Source organism: Anguilla rostrata, chromosome 4 (genome assembly GCF_018555375.3).
Source record: "Anguilla rostrata isolate EN2019 chromosome 4, ASM1855537v3, whole genome shotgun sequence".
NCBI classification, from domain to species: Eukaryota; Metazoa; Chordata; class Actinopteri; order Anguilliformes; family Anguillidae; genus Anguilla; species Anguilla rostrata.
Genome location: NC_057936.1, coordinates 8,754,045 through 8,770,742, shown reverse-complemented (window position 1 = coordinate 8,770,742; position 16,698 = coordinate 8,754,045). Strand labels below are relative to the sequence as shown.

Genomic DNA, 16,698 nt, shown 5'->3' with positions numbered 1-16,698 from the left:
TAGACAAGAAGGAAAAGTACAAAGGGCGTTTTGTGACGTCCCTCCGGTGCCCTTACATCTGAGGGAAAAAGGCCGTGACGCCTCGGTTTGACGGATTCCGATGATTTATCGCACTCGACTTGACACAGCCACTCTGTCTGCCACTCAGACAATAACACGGGTCACCGCTGTGCACAGACAGACTGGCAGCTTGGTCAGTGTCCGAGATAAAAAAACTGACAACTTGTCCATTCATTCGAGCACAGCGCTGAGTCAAACAACGAATTTATTGAGAGGTCTGATTGCTATCTCAAAACGACGATTAGCCCATAAATTATAGTCAAGTAGTCTACTTATGTTTGCCCGTATTTTTTTAATGAGATTACTGCTGTGATTGAATAGGAAGGCAATGGGCAGCAATATCTTATAATCCAAAAATAAAACCAAACAAAAATGTTTTCAGAAAGAGAGAGAGGGAGAGAAAAAAAACTACGGCAACAATGGTTCAGGTGCAGAACGGTGAACACATTCGGAAATGGGAATATATATAATTATAAACATCCTTTGTATAATCACATTCTTTTTAATTCATCGTATAACGTATCGTGAAATCGAAAGCTTCAGCCTGACTTGGCTGTGTCCGATGCCCCGTGAGGTAGCGACTTTCATTCTCAAGATTTTACTTCGGGCGCATCTAAACTCAATTTACCAGTATGAATTTTCTGATATAAAAAAATAAATAATTTTGCCCTGGCGAAAATAATGCTCTTCACAAGCTGCACTCACTTTCCTCGCCCATCTTAAAATAAAGTGGGGCATTACACCAGAGGTTCACCTCCTCCTACTTCTCCACCTCCTCCTAACGGTAAACACAGTCAACTACAAACTTCTGCCGCGCGCCGCGAGTGCTCTCATTGCAACTGCGGGACAAGTTGGGGCGAAGCGGACGTTAACGGAGCGGAGAGCAGAGCCCTGCAGTCGGGGGGTCAGAGAATGGCGGGGCGCCGGAATGATTTGTGCGCCTCTTCGGAACGGCATTTTTAAGCCGAGGATAATCGGCAGCAGAGGGACGTCGTTGCGTTTTGCGAAAGCGGAGAGAAATAAAGCGGAAGCGAAGGACAGAGTTGAGGAAGGAGCCGCTCCGAAGAGACGCCGCCGCCGACGCCGCTCGTCTTTCATCTCGAGATGGTCTGTCAGACCGGGCTACGATGGGTGCTCCTAAGTGCTTTCTTGTACACGGTGTCAGCCCAGGAGGCCCGTCGACGGCCAAGACAGTGTGATGCACCTAGATCGGTGAGTTCGGCGAAACGTGGCTGCTAGTTTACCTGTCGATAGCAACTGGGTGTTGCATACGAGCATTAAACGGGCTCTTCCGCTAACTGTTTATATTTTAACTGTGTAAAATATACTTTTCTGAAGATCCGAAATCACATCGAATAGTTCACAGTTGCATTAAAATGACATAACGCATTACATTAATAGGTTTAGATTTTCTGAACACCGTAGCCCTGTCACGTAAATGTTGTCATAACATTTTATTTAGCTTAATGTAGCTAGATACATGTGCTGCACATATATGTAATAAGACAGAAACAAGGAACTGAAAATCTAAATGTTATATGTGTACTGTGTTGAAAAAGTTTTCAATAAGAAATATTTAAAACACCCAGTCATTGATTATGGTTATAATTCGCTATCGTTATAATAGGCTAATAATAATAATAATAATAATAATAATAACAGCAACAATAATACTAATTATTTTATTATTATTAGTAGCAGTAGTATTAGTATTAATATTATTATTTAAAGTTTAATAATAATAATAATAATAATAATAATAATAATAATAATTATTATTATTATTATTATATTGCATCATCGACTAATAATACAGTATAAATCAATAACCAGTTTTAATAACATAATGAATGTATTCACATTAAATGCTCATATTTTGCCCATAGTACTGCAGCATCGATTTGATAATTGTTTATCAGATGTTATAGTAATGTCAGGAGGCACACAATGTTCGTTTAGTGTGTTTATACTGCAATCCGCCGAGTTCTAGCAAATAGGCTACTTAGTTAGGCTTTAAAAGTGAATATCTTACGATAAATACAACCAAACGAAATATTGCTTAATCTGGGCAGTCCTATTGCTGTTTATCGGTCGGGGCAAAGTGTGAAATGTCTTTTGGGATATTTTTTCCCCTTGATCCCAATCAAAGAGATATGGAGTATATTTCTAACATTATCAAATGGTTAAATTTCACAGGACATTTTGTGTTTACTATATTAATTGTATTAAGCTGCTGCAGGCTATTTTCCTTCTCCTTTTTTTCTGCCAAGATCAGGAAGATGTTGTTCTCATCTGTCTGTCATTCTGGGTGTGAATTTATCTGGAGCCCCGCAGATGAACAGAAATCTAATTACAATCACGACTGCAGAAATCTAAGCCACACAGATCCTTAAATTCAGATTAGGCAGGAGCCGAATGCAGTATTAAGACCCTCATAAACGACGACGAGTGAGTTCCAGAGGTGAATTCCATTTATAAAATACACCCGGAAATTAACAGCGAAAAACACCCAACAGCTAGCGCGTGTCAGCAAGTGTCATATCGACAACAGTAAATTGTTTTGGATTAATTGTATATAGCTTGTTATTATCCTGTCACGCAGCACCGTTATTACAGCATTATGATGAGGTCTTAAGTCAAAAGACCTTCATTGCTATTCCCTTATTATAATTTGTAAGACGTCAGTGCAGCGCTGTCTGTTTTCTGTTAAATGTAATTACCCCATAAACCGGAGCAGTTCGCTTCAGTGCCCCGGCGAGTTCGTGCACTGAGAAAACACTGCGCGAGAAGAAAGAATCACCGCTTTTCTCTGAAGAGGTTACTGCTGTGCTGTTGGAACAGAACGCAGAGCCCAAGTAACGATTTTTGCAAACAAACAAGCGGAGAAAAGCCAATAAAGAAAAGCAAATGAGCCAATTAAGAACCGTTTACTTTGAAGCGTGTGATCCCACGAGGAACTCACGCATAGGCATAATATTAATAATAATAATTATAATAATAATAATAATAATAATAATAATATCAATCGATTGTTGCAGGCCTAGTCGGTTTCAAGATAAAGTATATACTGCCAAACTTGATTGCATTGACAATGACGTAAGTTACAAAATTAAAATGTCACCGCAGACACGTGTGCTTAGTTTTTCAAAAATCATGGTTATTTGAATTCTACAGAAATAAATAAGATATGAACCTAGCACCTACACAGTGCTTAGAACGAATGACAGTGTAGCGTAATAATAATAATAATAGTCTAATAATAATAATAATAATAATAATAATAATAATAATATACTCGCAACAACAACAACAACAACAACGATAATAATAATAATAATAATAATAATAATAATAACAGCATTCTTATTGTTGGTGTGCTTATTATAAGTTTCGATAATCTATGAAGCGAGTTTGTCGTGTTCGCGCGAGCACTGTGGTCCAGGCTCGCGTGTTTTGCTTCTGTTTCTGTTTTTCGAAGCGTCCTGTTTACTGGCAAGGACAACTGCCGAAACGCACTTCGGCAAAGCGCGGGGCTGTTTACAACGAGAAATGCGCTATATAATCTCAGCCCGACCTCAAAAAGCAAAGTTCAAGCCATGAAGCAGAAGCCATGAACTTTATTATCACCCCTTTATTTCGTTGTTGTTGATAACAAAAAAAGCAAATAAAAAGTAAGTAAATAAATTACAAAGAATAAAAGCCAGTACAAATGAGCAAACCTTGACTTCAACCAACAAAAAAATGAAGGCTTTCTGACAATTAGGAATGAACATTGAACAGGTTTAACAGTGTTGTATGAATTTTTCTGCATGCACTTAGAGTCCACTGCTTCTAAAAGAGCATCTCCATCTTTCTTTCTATTCTTCTCCCTATGTCTCATCTCCCTGTCCTACAATGCCCAACCCCAAACCCTGAACCCCCAACCATCGATCCCCAAACCCTGAACCCTCAAACCCCAAACCCTGAACCCAAAACCCCAAACCCCAAACCCCCAACCCGAACTCCTGAACCCCAAACCCCAACCCCAAATTCCTGAAACCCCGAACCTCGAACTCCCCAACCCCCAACCCCCCACCCCCCCAAACCCCCACAGGAGAGTGACATGAACTCCTTCCTGTGGACGGTGCGTGGGCGCGACCCCGCCTCCCCGCCCTCCTACCTGTTCGGCACGATCCACGTGCCGTACACGCGCGTCTGGGACTGGGTCCCGGCGAGCTCCAAGCGGGCCTTCCACCGCAGCACCAGCGTCTTCTTCGAGCTGGACCTGACCGACCCGCAGACCATCTCCCGGCTCACCAGCTGCCAGCTGCTGCCGCGCGGCGAGAGCCTGCAGTCGCTGCTGCCGGAGGACCTGTACCGCCGCCTCAAGCGCCACCTGGACTACGTCAAGCACATGATGCCCCGCTGGATGACGGCGGACCAGCGGGGGCGGGGCCTGTACGCCGACTACCTCTTCAACGCCATCGCCGGCAACTGGGAGCGCAAGCGGCCGGTGTGGGTGATGCTGATGGTCAACTCGCTGACCGAGTGGGACGTGCGCTCCCGCGGCAGCCCCGTGCTCGACCTCTTCCTGGCCCAGGAGGCCGAGCGCCTGGGCAAGCGGACCGGCGCCGTGGAGCGCGTGGAGGAGCAGTGCCACCCGCTCAACGGGCTCAACTTCTCACAGGTGAGCGCGGCTGGGAACGGCATCATAGGTGCGAGTTACAGGGGAACAGCTTCGTAGGTGAGTGTTACAGGGAACAGTTTTACAGGTGAGAGTTACAGGGAACAGTTTTACAGGTGCGAGTTACAGGGAAGAGTTTTACAGGTGAGAGCTACAGGGAACAGTGTCGTAGGTGAGAGTTACAGGGAACAGTTTTACAGGTGAGAGTTACAGGGAAGAGTTTTACAGGTGAGAGTTACAGGGAACAGTTTTACAGGTGAGAGTTACAGGGAACAGCGTCGTAGGTGAGAGTTACAGGGAACAGTTTTACAGGTAAGAGTTACAGGGAACAGTGTCGTAGGTGAGAGTTACAGGGAACAGTTTTACAGGTAAGAGTTACAGGGAACAGTGTCATAGGTGAGAGTTACAGGGAACAGTTTTACAGGTGAGAGTTACAGGGAACAGTGTCATAGGTGAGAGTTACAGGGAGTTTTAAGGTGAGAGTTACAGGGAACAGTGTCGTAGGTGAGAGTTACAGGGAACAGTTTTACAGGTGAGAGTTACAGGGAACAGTGTCGTAGGTGAGAGTTACAGGGAACAGTGTCGTAGGTGAGAGTTACAGGGAACAGTTTTACAGGTGAGAGTTACAGGGAACAGTGCCGTAGGTGAGAGTTACAGGGAACAGTTTTACAGGTGAGAGTTACAGGGAACAGTGTCGTAGGTGAGAGTTACAGGGAACAGTTTTACAGGTGAGAGTTACAGGGAACAGTGTCGTAGGTGAGAGTTACAGGGAACAGTTTTACAGGTGAGAGTTACAGGGAACAGCTTCAGAGGTGAGAGTTTCAAGGAACAGTGGCATAGGTGAGAGTTAAAGAGAACAGATTCACTGGTGAAATATAAACAGAACAGCTTCACAGTTGAGAGAGGAGACAGGTGGCATTCAGATCTGGATTTCAGATTGAGGTTTAATTTTTAATCAGAAAATGGTATTCACAGCTGCCAATAAAATGTAAAATAAGATAAAACACTACGATACAAACATATTCAAATCATATATGTATATCAATTTTTAATAGGAATGCACCTTTTGCCTAAACAATCCGTTGCAGTCATATTGGCTTTTAGATGGTAATAATATAAAGCACAATACAGCATCGGCATTTAGATGGTAAACATGTAAAGCAGTGATATCAGCATTTAGATGTTAAGGATGTAAGGAAGGGATGTGTTGTGTGGTCTTTCCCGTGGATAATGATGTTAACCTTGTGTCATGGCCCATTCAGTTTGATTATGTATTGGGGGTTTTATGTGCGAAAAAGAGATAAAGGCCTTGCGCAAATGTTATATTTTAAAGAGGTCCTTGGAGGAGGAAAAAAAGCCGCGCGGGCTAAAAGATAATACTCCCACACGCTGGCTCTGGGACAGAAGTCTGTAGCGGAGGAAAAGACATTTCGAACTCGAGTTCGTCTTCGGTGTCAGCCTCGATGTCTCATTCAGCTCGACATTCTGCTCGTGTCTCGTAACTCAACAACTACTAAAGTTGGCTCGACGAACCACGTCATGCGGCTAAACCAAAATGTCGTACTGGCAAATGTACAAAACCAGCAGCTCTTTGGCCATTCGCTAGAATGGATTTAAAAATATTTATATATTTATCAACCTTGTTTGGTATGAATGAATGGTAAAATTAGGTATAATTTGGTGCATGTAACTCATTGGTTCATCGAGCTAGCAGTACTGTTCTGCAGTTCTATGTCTGTTTGTCGCAGCAGCCGGTGGGTGGTTATTGCTCGTTGGAAACACTCCGCTTGGAGTTGGAGAGACAGGAGGAGGTGTGGAAGTGTGAACAGCTTTCTCTCTCTCTCTCTCTCTCTCTCTCTCCGCTGGCCTCCGTCCTTCGCTCGCGTGATGTCACCGCGTTGTCCGAACGCCCGGGACACGGCGATAGCTTAGCCCGTTCCGCGCGCGCCGCGACTCAAAACAACCTGAGGAGATGGAACAAATGGCCCTAATTGCTTGATGACATCAAGATGTGGGACGCCTGTCTTTTGTTTCTTCCCTGGAGGAGCGTACAGTACGTGGGGCGAGGGGGGTGGGGGGGGGGGGGTAGAGCACGGCTTTCGGGATTGGTGGACGGCGGGTCAAATATAGATGTCGTGCAGCGTCTCATTTTCAAAAAGGTCACCGTAGGGGGGCCTGGGGACTTTTGTCTTAATCGATGTCCGGGCCCACTCACGCACACACACACACACACACACACACGCGCGCGCCCGCTAAGACCCCGACGCTCTGAAACAGTATCTCCGGCCCCTTGCCCCCTTCCGTGACAGGCAGCGGGGGCCTCCGGGCTAATTCGAGAGGTGCCCGGCCCAAATATCCTCCTCCTCTTTCATCATTGCCTCCCTAACTACTCTGTCAGACAGGGGCCCACGCGCAGCCCCCCCCAGCGTGCAAAGGGCCCCCTCGGACCCCCGGGAACAGCTGAGCCACCGGCCCGGAGCGGTGCATTGTGGGACGCAGGAGGACTCTCTAGGTGTGGGTGATGTAATGGAGAGGCCTTCTTGAGTGTGGTTTTCTAAAGCAGGTGGCTAAACTGCTTGCGGTTTGAAGGGAGGGGGTCTTAAACCACATGCAGTGTTCAGGCCAGGGTGACTGCATCTCGCCGAGCCTTGCGAATGAAATAAACGGGGATCGCGGTGCATTTTTTAAAGCCTAGTACCCACTTAAAGCGCTGACTTAACGAACTCGTATTTGCACGATTGTCCACTGGAGAGGCTATAGCATGTGGTTAACCTGCCTCCATGACAGACCAGTGGGTCGTGACTCACAGTTTTTGGGAGCGATGGTTTAAGGGTGTCCTCATCAAGCAAGCATATTCTGTGTTCTCCTGAAAATAAACACACTGGGCATTTTCATGAAGGTTGAGGTCAGCTTGTAACCAATCAAAACCAGGGTGTGCATGGGATACCCAGAGGCACAGCCAGCCAGCCAGACAGGTAGACGGACAGATAGACAGATGGATGGACAGGTAGATAGACAGACTGACAGACAGACAGACAGACACAGACAGAAACATAGGCAGACAGGCAGACACACAGCGATGGAGTAGAAGGGAGTTGCACCACATCAGTGCAGGGCCCAAACCTGAGACAGGAGCAGTGTTGCCCACGGCAACGTTGCTCTGCACTCCTTCCAAAGGGGCTCCCAGCGTCCGTCTGTCTCAGCAGGCAGGGACTTTCGGGGGGTACCACAGAGAGGTTTGTTTGCATTATAAGCCCCACCGGGTTTCTTTTTACCTCACCCCTACATTCTGTTTGTGTGTACTTCTATGGTATCTCAACGCCGTTCTGTTTGTATGTATGTCTATGGCACTTGAAACGCTTTCCTGTTTTCACGCTTCTTCCCGTGTGCAAATAAATAAAAATCGAAAATAGGGGCGCTTTATGTACTCCTGTAGCGGGGCGGCGGCGCCTTTTTTGAGACAAAGGAGCCGCGGGGAGAGGGTGTTTCGTCTCCGGGATCTGGGGAGCGATGCGGTTGGACAGCTGGGCGGGGCTACGGCGGCGACCGAGCGCTCTCATACGCCGAGGGGCCGACCTGTAGGGAGTCTAGACTGATGGGACGGGTGGGGGGGGGGGCGGGGGGGGCGTGGGGGGGGCTATCGCTGGGTTTGAGAGGGGGAATGACCCCCCCATACCCCCACCCCCACCCTCGGCCCCCACCCTCCCCTCCTTCTCAAGCACTGGAGAAAGCACAGCAACGGCAGCCGTACCCGGCCAGAGCAGCCAATCAGCAGCCAGCAGCACTACTGAAGGCTCTGTGCTCCCAGAGTGAAAATAAACAGGGATATTTATTTATGTTTTGGACGTTTTTGTGACAGCAGCGCAAGGGGGATCAGACTGAGGTGTTTTGGGGGGTGGGGGGGGTTTGGGAGTGGGGGGGGGGGGGGTGTGACGTCCCTGGAGGAGCCGGGGCGCCGGGGGGTCGGGGGTCAGCGGCCGTGGCCCCGCAGACGGCGGGCCGAGAGACGGCGGGCTGCGAGTGGCGGCTGGAGGGCGGGCCCAACGACCCCGCCGATTTCGGCGGCGACCCGGAGAGGCGATCGCCCGGACACGTCTCCAGACGCTCGCGGGACCGTCGCCTCGGGGCAGGTCCGGCGTCTCCGCGGGAGACCGGCGGCGCTCCACGAAACACATCGGCGTCAGGGGGGTGGAGGGGGGGGGGAGTTTGGCGTTCGCCATGGAATGCTCACGCGTCGCGGCGAAAAAATCGTTCCGAAGTGATTTTCCGTACGCCCGGAGCGAAGGACTTAACGGCTTCAAACGGACGGCTGCCCGAAAAACAGCTCTCCTCCGCGCCTGCTCCCCCGCTAGCGAGCCTTACGCACGCTAACGAGGCCGTGCGCCGTATTTCGGGAGAACAAAAGAAAAAAAAAGAAGGGGATCGCCAATGCTTCATCTCAGATTAGCACACGACGCTTCAAACTGTTTTAATTGGACCGGTTTAGTGTAAATACGGAGCGTTTAGAAAAAGAGGAATTAGCTCATTTCTGACGTTTCTCCGCTCCCAAATATTTACATTCCAGCCCAGATGTGTAAGGCTCGTCTGGATCGCCCCGGCGGCCACAGGGGCCGAGGGGTGGAAAAAAGCGTCCGCTCTCCAGCTCTGTATACGGGGGGGACGTCGCTCGCTGTTCCCCCCTGTGTGGAAGGGAGGGTGCAGAGCAGGGAGCTCAAATGGCCCGCAGCACCTGCTTGTGTTTGGTGGTGTTTCAGGAGTTAATTTGGCGCTTAAGTTGCGGCACCGGTCGGCTAAAGATTCCGCGCGGCATGTTTCCAAGGCTCAAAATGGCCGCCGGTATCAAGGGAAACCCGCAAAGGATCTGGAGTCGCCTTTCTGCGGCCGGAGTTCAAAAATCCTTGGCGTAGACTAGGGGATGAAGAAAAGTCAGGATGAGGAGGCATGAAGGAACACTCTGCCCCCCCAACCCCCCAATCCCCCACCCCCCTCCCCATCCCAACACCCCCCTTCCCGGACCATCATTAAGCCCCTTTACCTTATTTCCCAAGAATCTGTGTTCTGAATGCCGTCCATGTGTGTGGCTTGATTGACAGCTGTTGCGCGCGAATCAGCCAGCAGGGCCCAAAATACTGTTGGCGATGCATCAGACCGTGCGCTGGCCCCGCCCCCACACGCACAGAACACAGCCCGGCTACCGCTTTAATGGCTTAATGGAGCCCCCTTGATGACTAAATTGCCCCCCTGCTCTCCAAAAGCGCTCAGGCAATTACCCGATTGGCCAGCGCTGAGGCTCGCCGCGGAATGCGAGGACGCCGTGCGCCCGGGACGGATCCCAAATTTTTCCCGCCCCTCTCTATTAGCAGGGGGCTGAATTTGATACCCAGGATACCGCACCCGAAGGGGTTTGTGCCCCCATTAGAAAATTGAATGAACTCCAATGTAGTGTGAATATGTAGAAAATATAAATATGCTTTGGTACATTATACTGTATTTTGAAAAACAAAAAATGGATTGCAGTATCTGAATGTGGCATTAAAAGGAATATTGGCTCTTGTAATGTAAAGTGTTGAAATATCTTGATAATAGAGTAGGATCCACTTAATTGCATAACCCATTTGTCAGTTCATTTTATGCGATTATCTGACTGAGTTGATTATACAGAGGAGCTCAGATGAGTGCTGTATTAGCCTATGTTTAGCTGTAGCATATGCTGTCACTGAAAGCTGCCATGTCTTTGTTAGCTAAGTTGATATTTAAAAATTTTCTGTCTAAATGAGATGTGAGTATTCAAGGTACTGTCAAATTGATGAAAAATGGTACTGCGTTTCAAGTTTTTAAGGTTTTAAGGGGAAGGTTTTTACGTGCAACTGTAGAAATGCTAAAATAACTGCATATGTTTTATTTTCCTATACTTTCACTATATTCTATTGTTGCTGTATGGCATTAGTTTGCTAACTACGGGTCGAGGCCCACCAGTGGTTTGTGGGAGGGGCTTAATACAGGATGAGTAACAGAAAACGTATGAATTCACTCATTAATAAACTGCATTTTTAAATTTTTGTACGTGCTGTTGTTATAGTGATAATATAGCAGTGGGAAGATAGTATTCACGTTTTTAGGTTGACAGTGATAATTGTTGGTTTGATCTGTTGCTTTGCAGTTACTAGTTATGACTCTGCCTGCTGGGCTTTCTCTGGGAGTACTGCAGCACAGCTGTGTTCCTGACGGTAACCATGGTATTTTACACTTTGCGGGGTTGCTCTGGATACGAGTGTCAATCACGTGATGCAAAAGAGTCTCTGGCTCCCCATTGGACCACGCCATCCATCTCGCCTCGTCTCTTGTCGGGTGTGATCACCTGTTTGGGATTTGCAGTCAGAGTGAAAGTATTCTCCGCCCCCCCCCCAAAAAAAAAAATCTAAAATCCCACTCTTTCTTAAGCCCTCTGGCTTAGGGGATCAGGCCTTGGGATGGGCCTGGGGGGAGGGAGGGAAGGGGGGGGGGGGGGCGGCTGGGTGGGGCGTTGGGGGAGAATCCTTTATGGAGCAGTGCTGCTTGTCCTATGTGGAACACCGTGCCCCCCCGACCCCCTGCACCCCTGGAATCTTGGTTTGGGTTTGGGAGTGGTCGGCAATGATTTCCCCACATTGTCACTGAGTGAACCCAGCTTGTCGCAAGAGTGGCCCGGAGTGTTGGGAGTGTTGGGAGCAGCCCGGACCATCGCGGTTAGGTCAACACTCTTCCACGTGGTTAGCCCCCCCCCCCCCCCCCCCCATCGCCGAGATCTTCTCTTCTCTTCTTCCCCCTCATTTTTTTCCCCACACACACACCCCGTTTTTCAAACGCCGCCCGTTTATCTCCGGGTTCGATGGACAGCGGCCCCGCCGCCAGCCGGAAGGATCCTTTGCCGAGCGCGGCGGCCTCTCTCCGAAGATGGGAAAAACAAAAAAAGAAAAAAAAAGAAAAGAAAGAAAGTGAAATTAAAACAAGATGAAAGGGAGTGAGTAACTCCCCACATCCAGCACTGCTCAGCGGCTGACCCAGCGAGGCGTAACCGCGGTAACGGCGGTAATGGCGGTAACGCAGTGGCTGTTTGTAGACCCCCGTCTGGGCTGCGGTGCGGTTTTTTCCGCCAGGGTGGGTGGAGGGCGCGAGGTACCAGCTGATTAATCACGGACTGGAATGCGGCCGGGAGATTTGCAGGGAAAACACTGGGGCTGGAACACTGGAGCTGGAACACTGGGGCTGGGACACTGGGGCTGGAACACTGGGGCTGGAACACTGGGGCTGGAGCACTGGGGCTGGAACACTGGGGCTGGAACGCTGGGGCTGGAGCACTGGGGCTGGAACACTGGGGCTGGAGCACTGGGGCTGGAACACTGGGGCTGGAACACTGGGGCTGGAGCACTGGGGCTGGAACGCTGGGGCTGGAACACTGGGGCTGGAGCACTGGGGCTGGAGCACTGGGGCTGGGACACTGGGGCTGGAACGCTGGGGCTGGAGCACTGGGGCTGGAGCACTGGGGCTGGAGCACTGGGGCTGGAACACTGGGGCTGGAACACTGGGGCTGGAGCACTGGGGCTGGAACACTGGGGCTGGAGCACTGGGGCTGGAACACTGGGGCTGGAACACTGGGGCTGGGACACTGGGGCTGGAACACTGGGGCTGGGACACTGGGGCTGGAGCACTGGGGCTGGAACACTGGAGCTGGAACACTGGGGCTGGGACACTGGGGCTGGAACACTGGGGCTGGAACACTGGGGCTGGGACACTGGGGCTGGAACACTGGGGCTGGAACGCTGGGGCTGGAGCACTGGGGCTGGAACGCTGGGGCTGGAACGCTGGGGCTGGAACACTGGGGCTGGAGCACTGGGGCTGGAACACTGGGGCTGGAACGCTGGGGCTGGACACTGGGGCTGGACACTGGGGCTGGAAGCATGGGGCTGGACACTGGACTGGAGCACTGGGGCTGGAGCACTGGGCTGGAAGCTGGGTGATGCTGGAGCGCTGGGGCTGTGATCACTGGTGGCTGGAGCACTGGGGCTGGTGCATGTGTGTGCTGAGGCTGTGGGCTGGAATGCTGCTGCTGTGTTTGTGGGGGTGTGTAGTCTGTGTCATGCTTTAGAGTCTGTGTGTGTGTGTGTGTAGTGTGTGTGTGTGTGGTGTGTGTGTGGTGTTTATGTGTGTGTGTGTGTATGTTTATGTGGGTGTGTGTGTGTGTGTGTTGTTTATGGGGTGTGTGTGTGTGTGTGTATGTTTATGTGGGTGTGTGTGTGTGTGTGTGTATGTTTATGTGGGTGTGTATGTTTATGTGGGTGTGTGTGTGTGTGTGTGTATGTTTATGTGGGTGTGTGTGTGTGTGTGGTTTATGTGTGTGTGTGTGTGTGTGTATGTTTATGTGTGTGTGTGTGTGTGTGTGTGTTTTTGTATGTGGGTGTATGTGTGTGTGTGTGTGTGTATGTTTATGTGGGTGTGTATGTTTATGTGGGTGTGTGTTTATGTGGGTGTGTATGTGTATGTGGGTGTGTATGTTTATGTGTGTGTGTGTGTGTGTGTGTGTGTGTGTGTGTGTGTGTGTGTGTGTGTGTGTGTGTGTGTGTATGTTTATGTGTGTGTGTGTGTATGTTTATGTGGGTGTGTGTGCATGTTTATGTGGGTGTGTGCGTGCTGCAGTGTTAGTGAGCCGTAGAGAAGCACTGGGGTCTCTGCACTCACAGTAAAAGCAGTGTGAGTCAGTGAGCCGGGCCCTGTGGGACGTGAGTTCAGAGAGGAGCGTCTCGGCGGGGTCCCGCAGGTCAAACCCCCCCCAGGGTGGGACCCACCAGACCTTACCGGAACACTCACCTGAAACCTCTCCCTGACCCCTGACTGCAGGAGGAGTGTCGCCGCAGGGTGTCCTCCAGACTGCTCTCTCTCGTCTCGGTCGTTGCAGAAGAAGGGAAATACACTGGAGCAGCCCTGTGGTTTTCGCCAAGACATTTGCATTACATTACATACGTACTTACACACGCATACATACCCACGTGCGTACACGGCATTACATGGCAAGTCGTTGGTGTTTAGCAGATGCTGCGATCTTGGTGGCACTGTTGTTCAGTACTGGACCACAAGGGGCCCATCCAGTGCGCCCGAACAAATACAAATTTGACCCAGGTCTGGTCACAGAGGTCAGGACTTCAGCTTTTCCCTGGGTTCTGCTTGACAAGCCTATACGCTGAGGAATTGGTCTTGTTTACTCGTTCTACGAGCGAGAAATACGGATTTCTTGAGAAGTCCGATACGTGTGACGTTTCACGACTGTTGTGTGACGGCAGAAATGGGTCAGACATGTCTGATCTGAATCGGACGAATCGGATCTGAAGGTGGTCTGGGGTCGGGTTCCACCGGCCACAGATCTGAGCGTAAAAACGCTCCTGCGCGCGTCTTCCTCCCGCCTCCAGTTCCGGCAGTTTCTTTCACGCACACGGCGAGCGAGGTCAGAACCCGGTCCGCTCCACACGACGCAAATTCCTCGGCCGTCCCCGACCAAATTCTTCATGACTTTTTGGCCCGCCCCCCCTCCCCCCCCCACCCCTGACTGATGTGAATACCGCCAGTTGGAGCACAGCAGCTCCTCGTCGTAAATGTTTTACGGGAACGCACATAAATCCAGAGGTTCCCGCCTTCCCCCGACCTGCCCCCTCCCTGCCCCTGACCCCCCCCCCCCCGCACACCCCGCTGTCTCCATCACTGACCGGTGCGGACCGCCGTCACCCTCCCCAAGCAGAGAGAGCAGACAGAGCCTGCATATGTGTCAGAGCGAGGCTTTGGAAAAGAGACAGGCCCCCAGCTCTAATCAGGGCCTGGAGCGCGCAGCGCAGACGCGCTAACGCTAATACCTGTGGGAGGAGGAGGAGGAGGAGGAGGAGGAGGGGAGTAGGGGGAGGAGGAAGTCAATGCAGACCGCAAATCTGCTACATTCAGTTTTTTTTCTCTCTTTTGCTTTTGATCAGGTCGCCCTTCATTTATCATGTGTGTGTTTTTTTTAAAAAAGTATTAATAAGTCATTCGCATTAAGAGCTGGTTACCTGGGTCTTGTTCATAAATTATTCCCGCTGTTATTGCTGCGTTTCATGAACTCATGCGTGAATGGATATCCATATTGGTCCTGCTTTTTCTCTCCGGCCCAGATGCTGACCAGCATTCCTTCTGGGAAACGTAGTCACTGTGACGATCGTTTGTTCGGTCGCGTGTACTTTCCGAATCACCTGCGGCGCACATTTTGTGAGTTTCTGCCCTGCTGCCGGGGGCGGGAGGGTCAGTGATCTCAAAGCTTCGCTATGACGCTAACCGCCCCCCCCCCCCTTCCCTCCTCCCTTCCTGCAGAGAGGCATTATGGGAGATCACACCTGAGACTGGTTACACGCTGTGACTCTCTTTGCCGTTTCGCTGGAGAGGAGAAAGTTGGGTGTGAGTAGGAGCTGCGGCTCCACCCCTCTGCGCGGATTAACCGTACGTAAGCCTGAGGAAACCAAAACCCAAAACAAGGGCTCAAGTCTTCTAGTGGGGGGGGGGTGGGGTGTGTGGTGTGGGGAGGGGGGGGATAGCAGATTAATGTGAGAGAAGTTAAGAGCCTTGACCGCGTAATTGTTTCACTTTGTTAAAGCCCCGCGTTAATCTCCGGTGGGATAAACACATTTCCTCCGCCACGCATCCCGTCCCGTGCTGCTAGATTTTTTAGGAATTAGCTCCCCCCTCACCACCCCCCCCCCCCAGCCCGGGCTTCAATGTCCCCTCTGATCTCCAAGCCTTCCCAGAATTCAGTTCTGCTTGAGTTTTGGGCGTCGGCTGTTGCCCCCCTCCGCCCTGTCCTTCGTTCCCATACCGTTTAAATTTTGTTCTTGTTTCCTTTCGGTGCCGAAGGATCAGGCCGCACAGGTTAGCCTCATGATCCAGAAAAGAGTGACGTCATTCGGGTCAGTTGTATAGCTGGGATTTGTAGTTCAAAAAAAAAAAAATGTTGGCTCTTGTTCCGCTGACCTCTGACCTTTCACACTGTAACCCTGAGAGCAGGGAGACATGGGAGGGAGGCAAGAACCGCTCACCACCCACACACACACTGGCCTGGCCTAGGGAGAGAAAAACAAAGCTATCCTCTTTCTTTCTTTTTTGGAATTCCTTTTGTAATAATAATGCTGCAGGTATAGCTCTGTGGTGGTATTTACTTTTGTAACTCGTGATGCAGTTATTGATTATGAATGGGCCTTCAGGGCCTTCATTCTTAGTGATATTGCACTTCTGTATTCCTGAGACTGACACTGATGTCCTTTCCTCACATCTGTGTAAGTCGCTCCGGATAGAAGTGTCTGCTAAACGATCGTCATGTAATTTAACGCAAGAAATGTAGGAAAATGAGAGGAAAAGAATGTTTAATTTGGACGTGGAAAAAAATGGATGGAAACTGTTCACCGTTCCCAAAGCCCTGGCAGAAGAAAAACGGGGATGTGTTTTCGACTTTTCGTTTTTTTTTTTTTCAGTCTGCCCTCTCTTGGTTTTTGAGTTTGTTTAGTTCCTCCCGGATCTCGCTCAATTTCACCTGCCATTCACCGTCCTGGGTTTTCTCTCTCGCTTTCTCTCTCCGCATATCCCCCGGCAACCTCTGTTTGCCCTCCCTGGAACAGTTTAAAGGTAATATCAAACACATGGCAGCGTTTATAGAAGGCAAATGAGTTGAGAAATCAAATTTACTTAGAGATTCCAGCCGTGGGTCCCCGAGGGCCCGGCTCGCTGAGGGAGATTCTGACGGGCGTCCGTAATCACGGCCCCTGCGAGGAGACCAAAGCGGGGAGACGAGGAGGGTCTCAGACCTGCTGAGGTAAGCTGGGAACGCGACTCTTTCCACCGACTCGCATCTGAGTCCTCGATTCAAACTCCTGCCTGTGGCTCAAATCTGAATCCCAGATTCCAACTCCTTCAAGCAAGTCTAGTCTGAATCT

General features: G+C 50.0%; 1 protein-coding gene across 1 annotated transcript in view; it reads left to right on the top strand.

The window, feature by feature from the left end:
- Positions 1-734: 734 nt before the first annotated feature.
- trabd2b (TraB domain containing 2B) overlaps positions 735-16,698 on the top strand; it is a 67,029-nt gene continuing 51,065 nt past the window's right edge. Inside the window, exons 1-2 of the mRNA XM_064334037.1 lie at positions 735-1,272; positions 4,154-4,726. Coding sequence (XP_064190107.1) covers positions 1,165-1,272; positions 4,154-4,726 — 681 coding nt within the window. The 5' untranslated portion in view covers positions 735-1,164. The remainder of the gene's footprint in view (positions 1,273-4,153; positions 4,727-16,698) is intronic.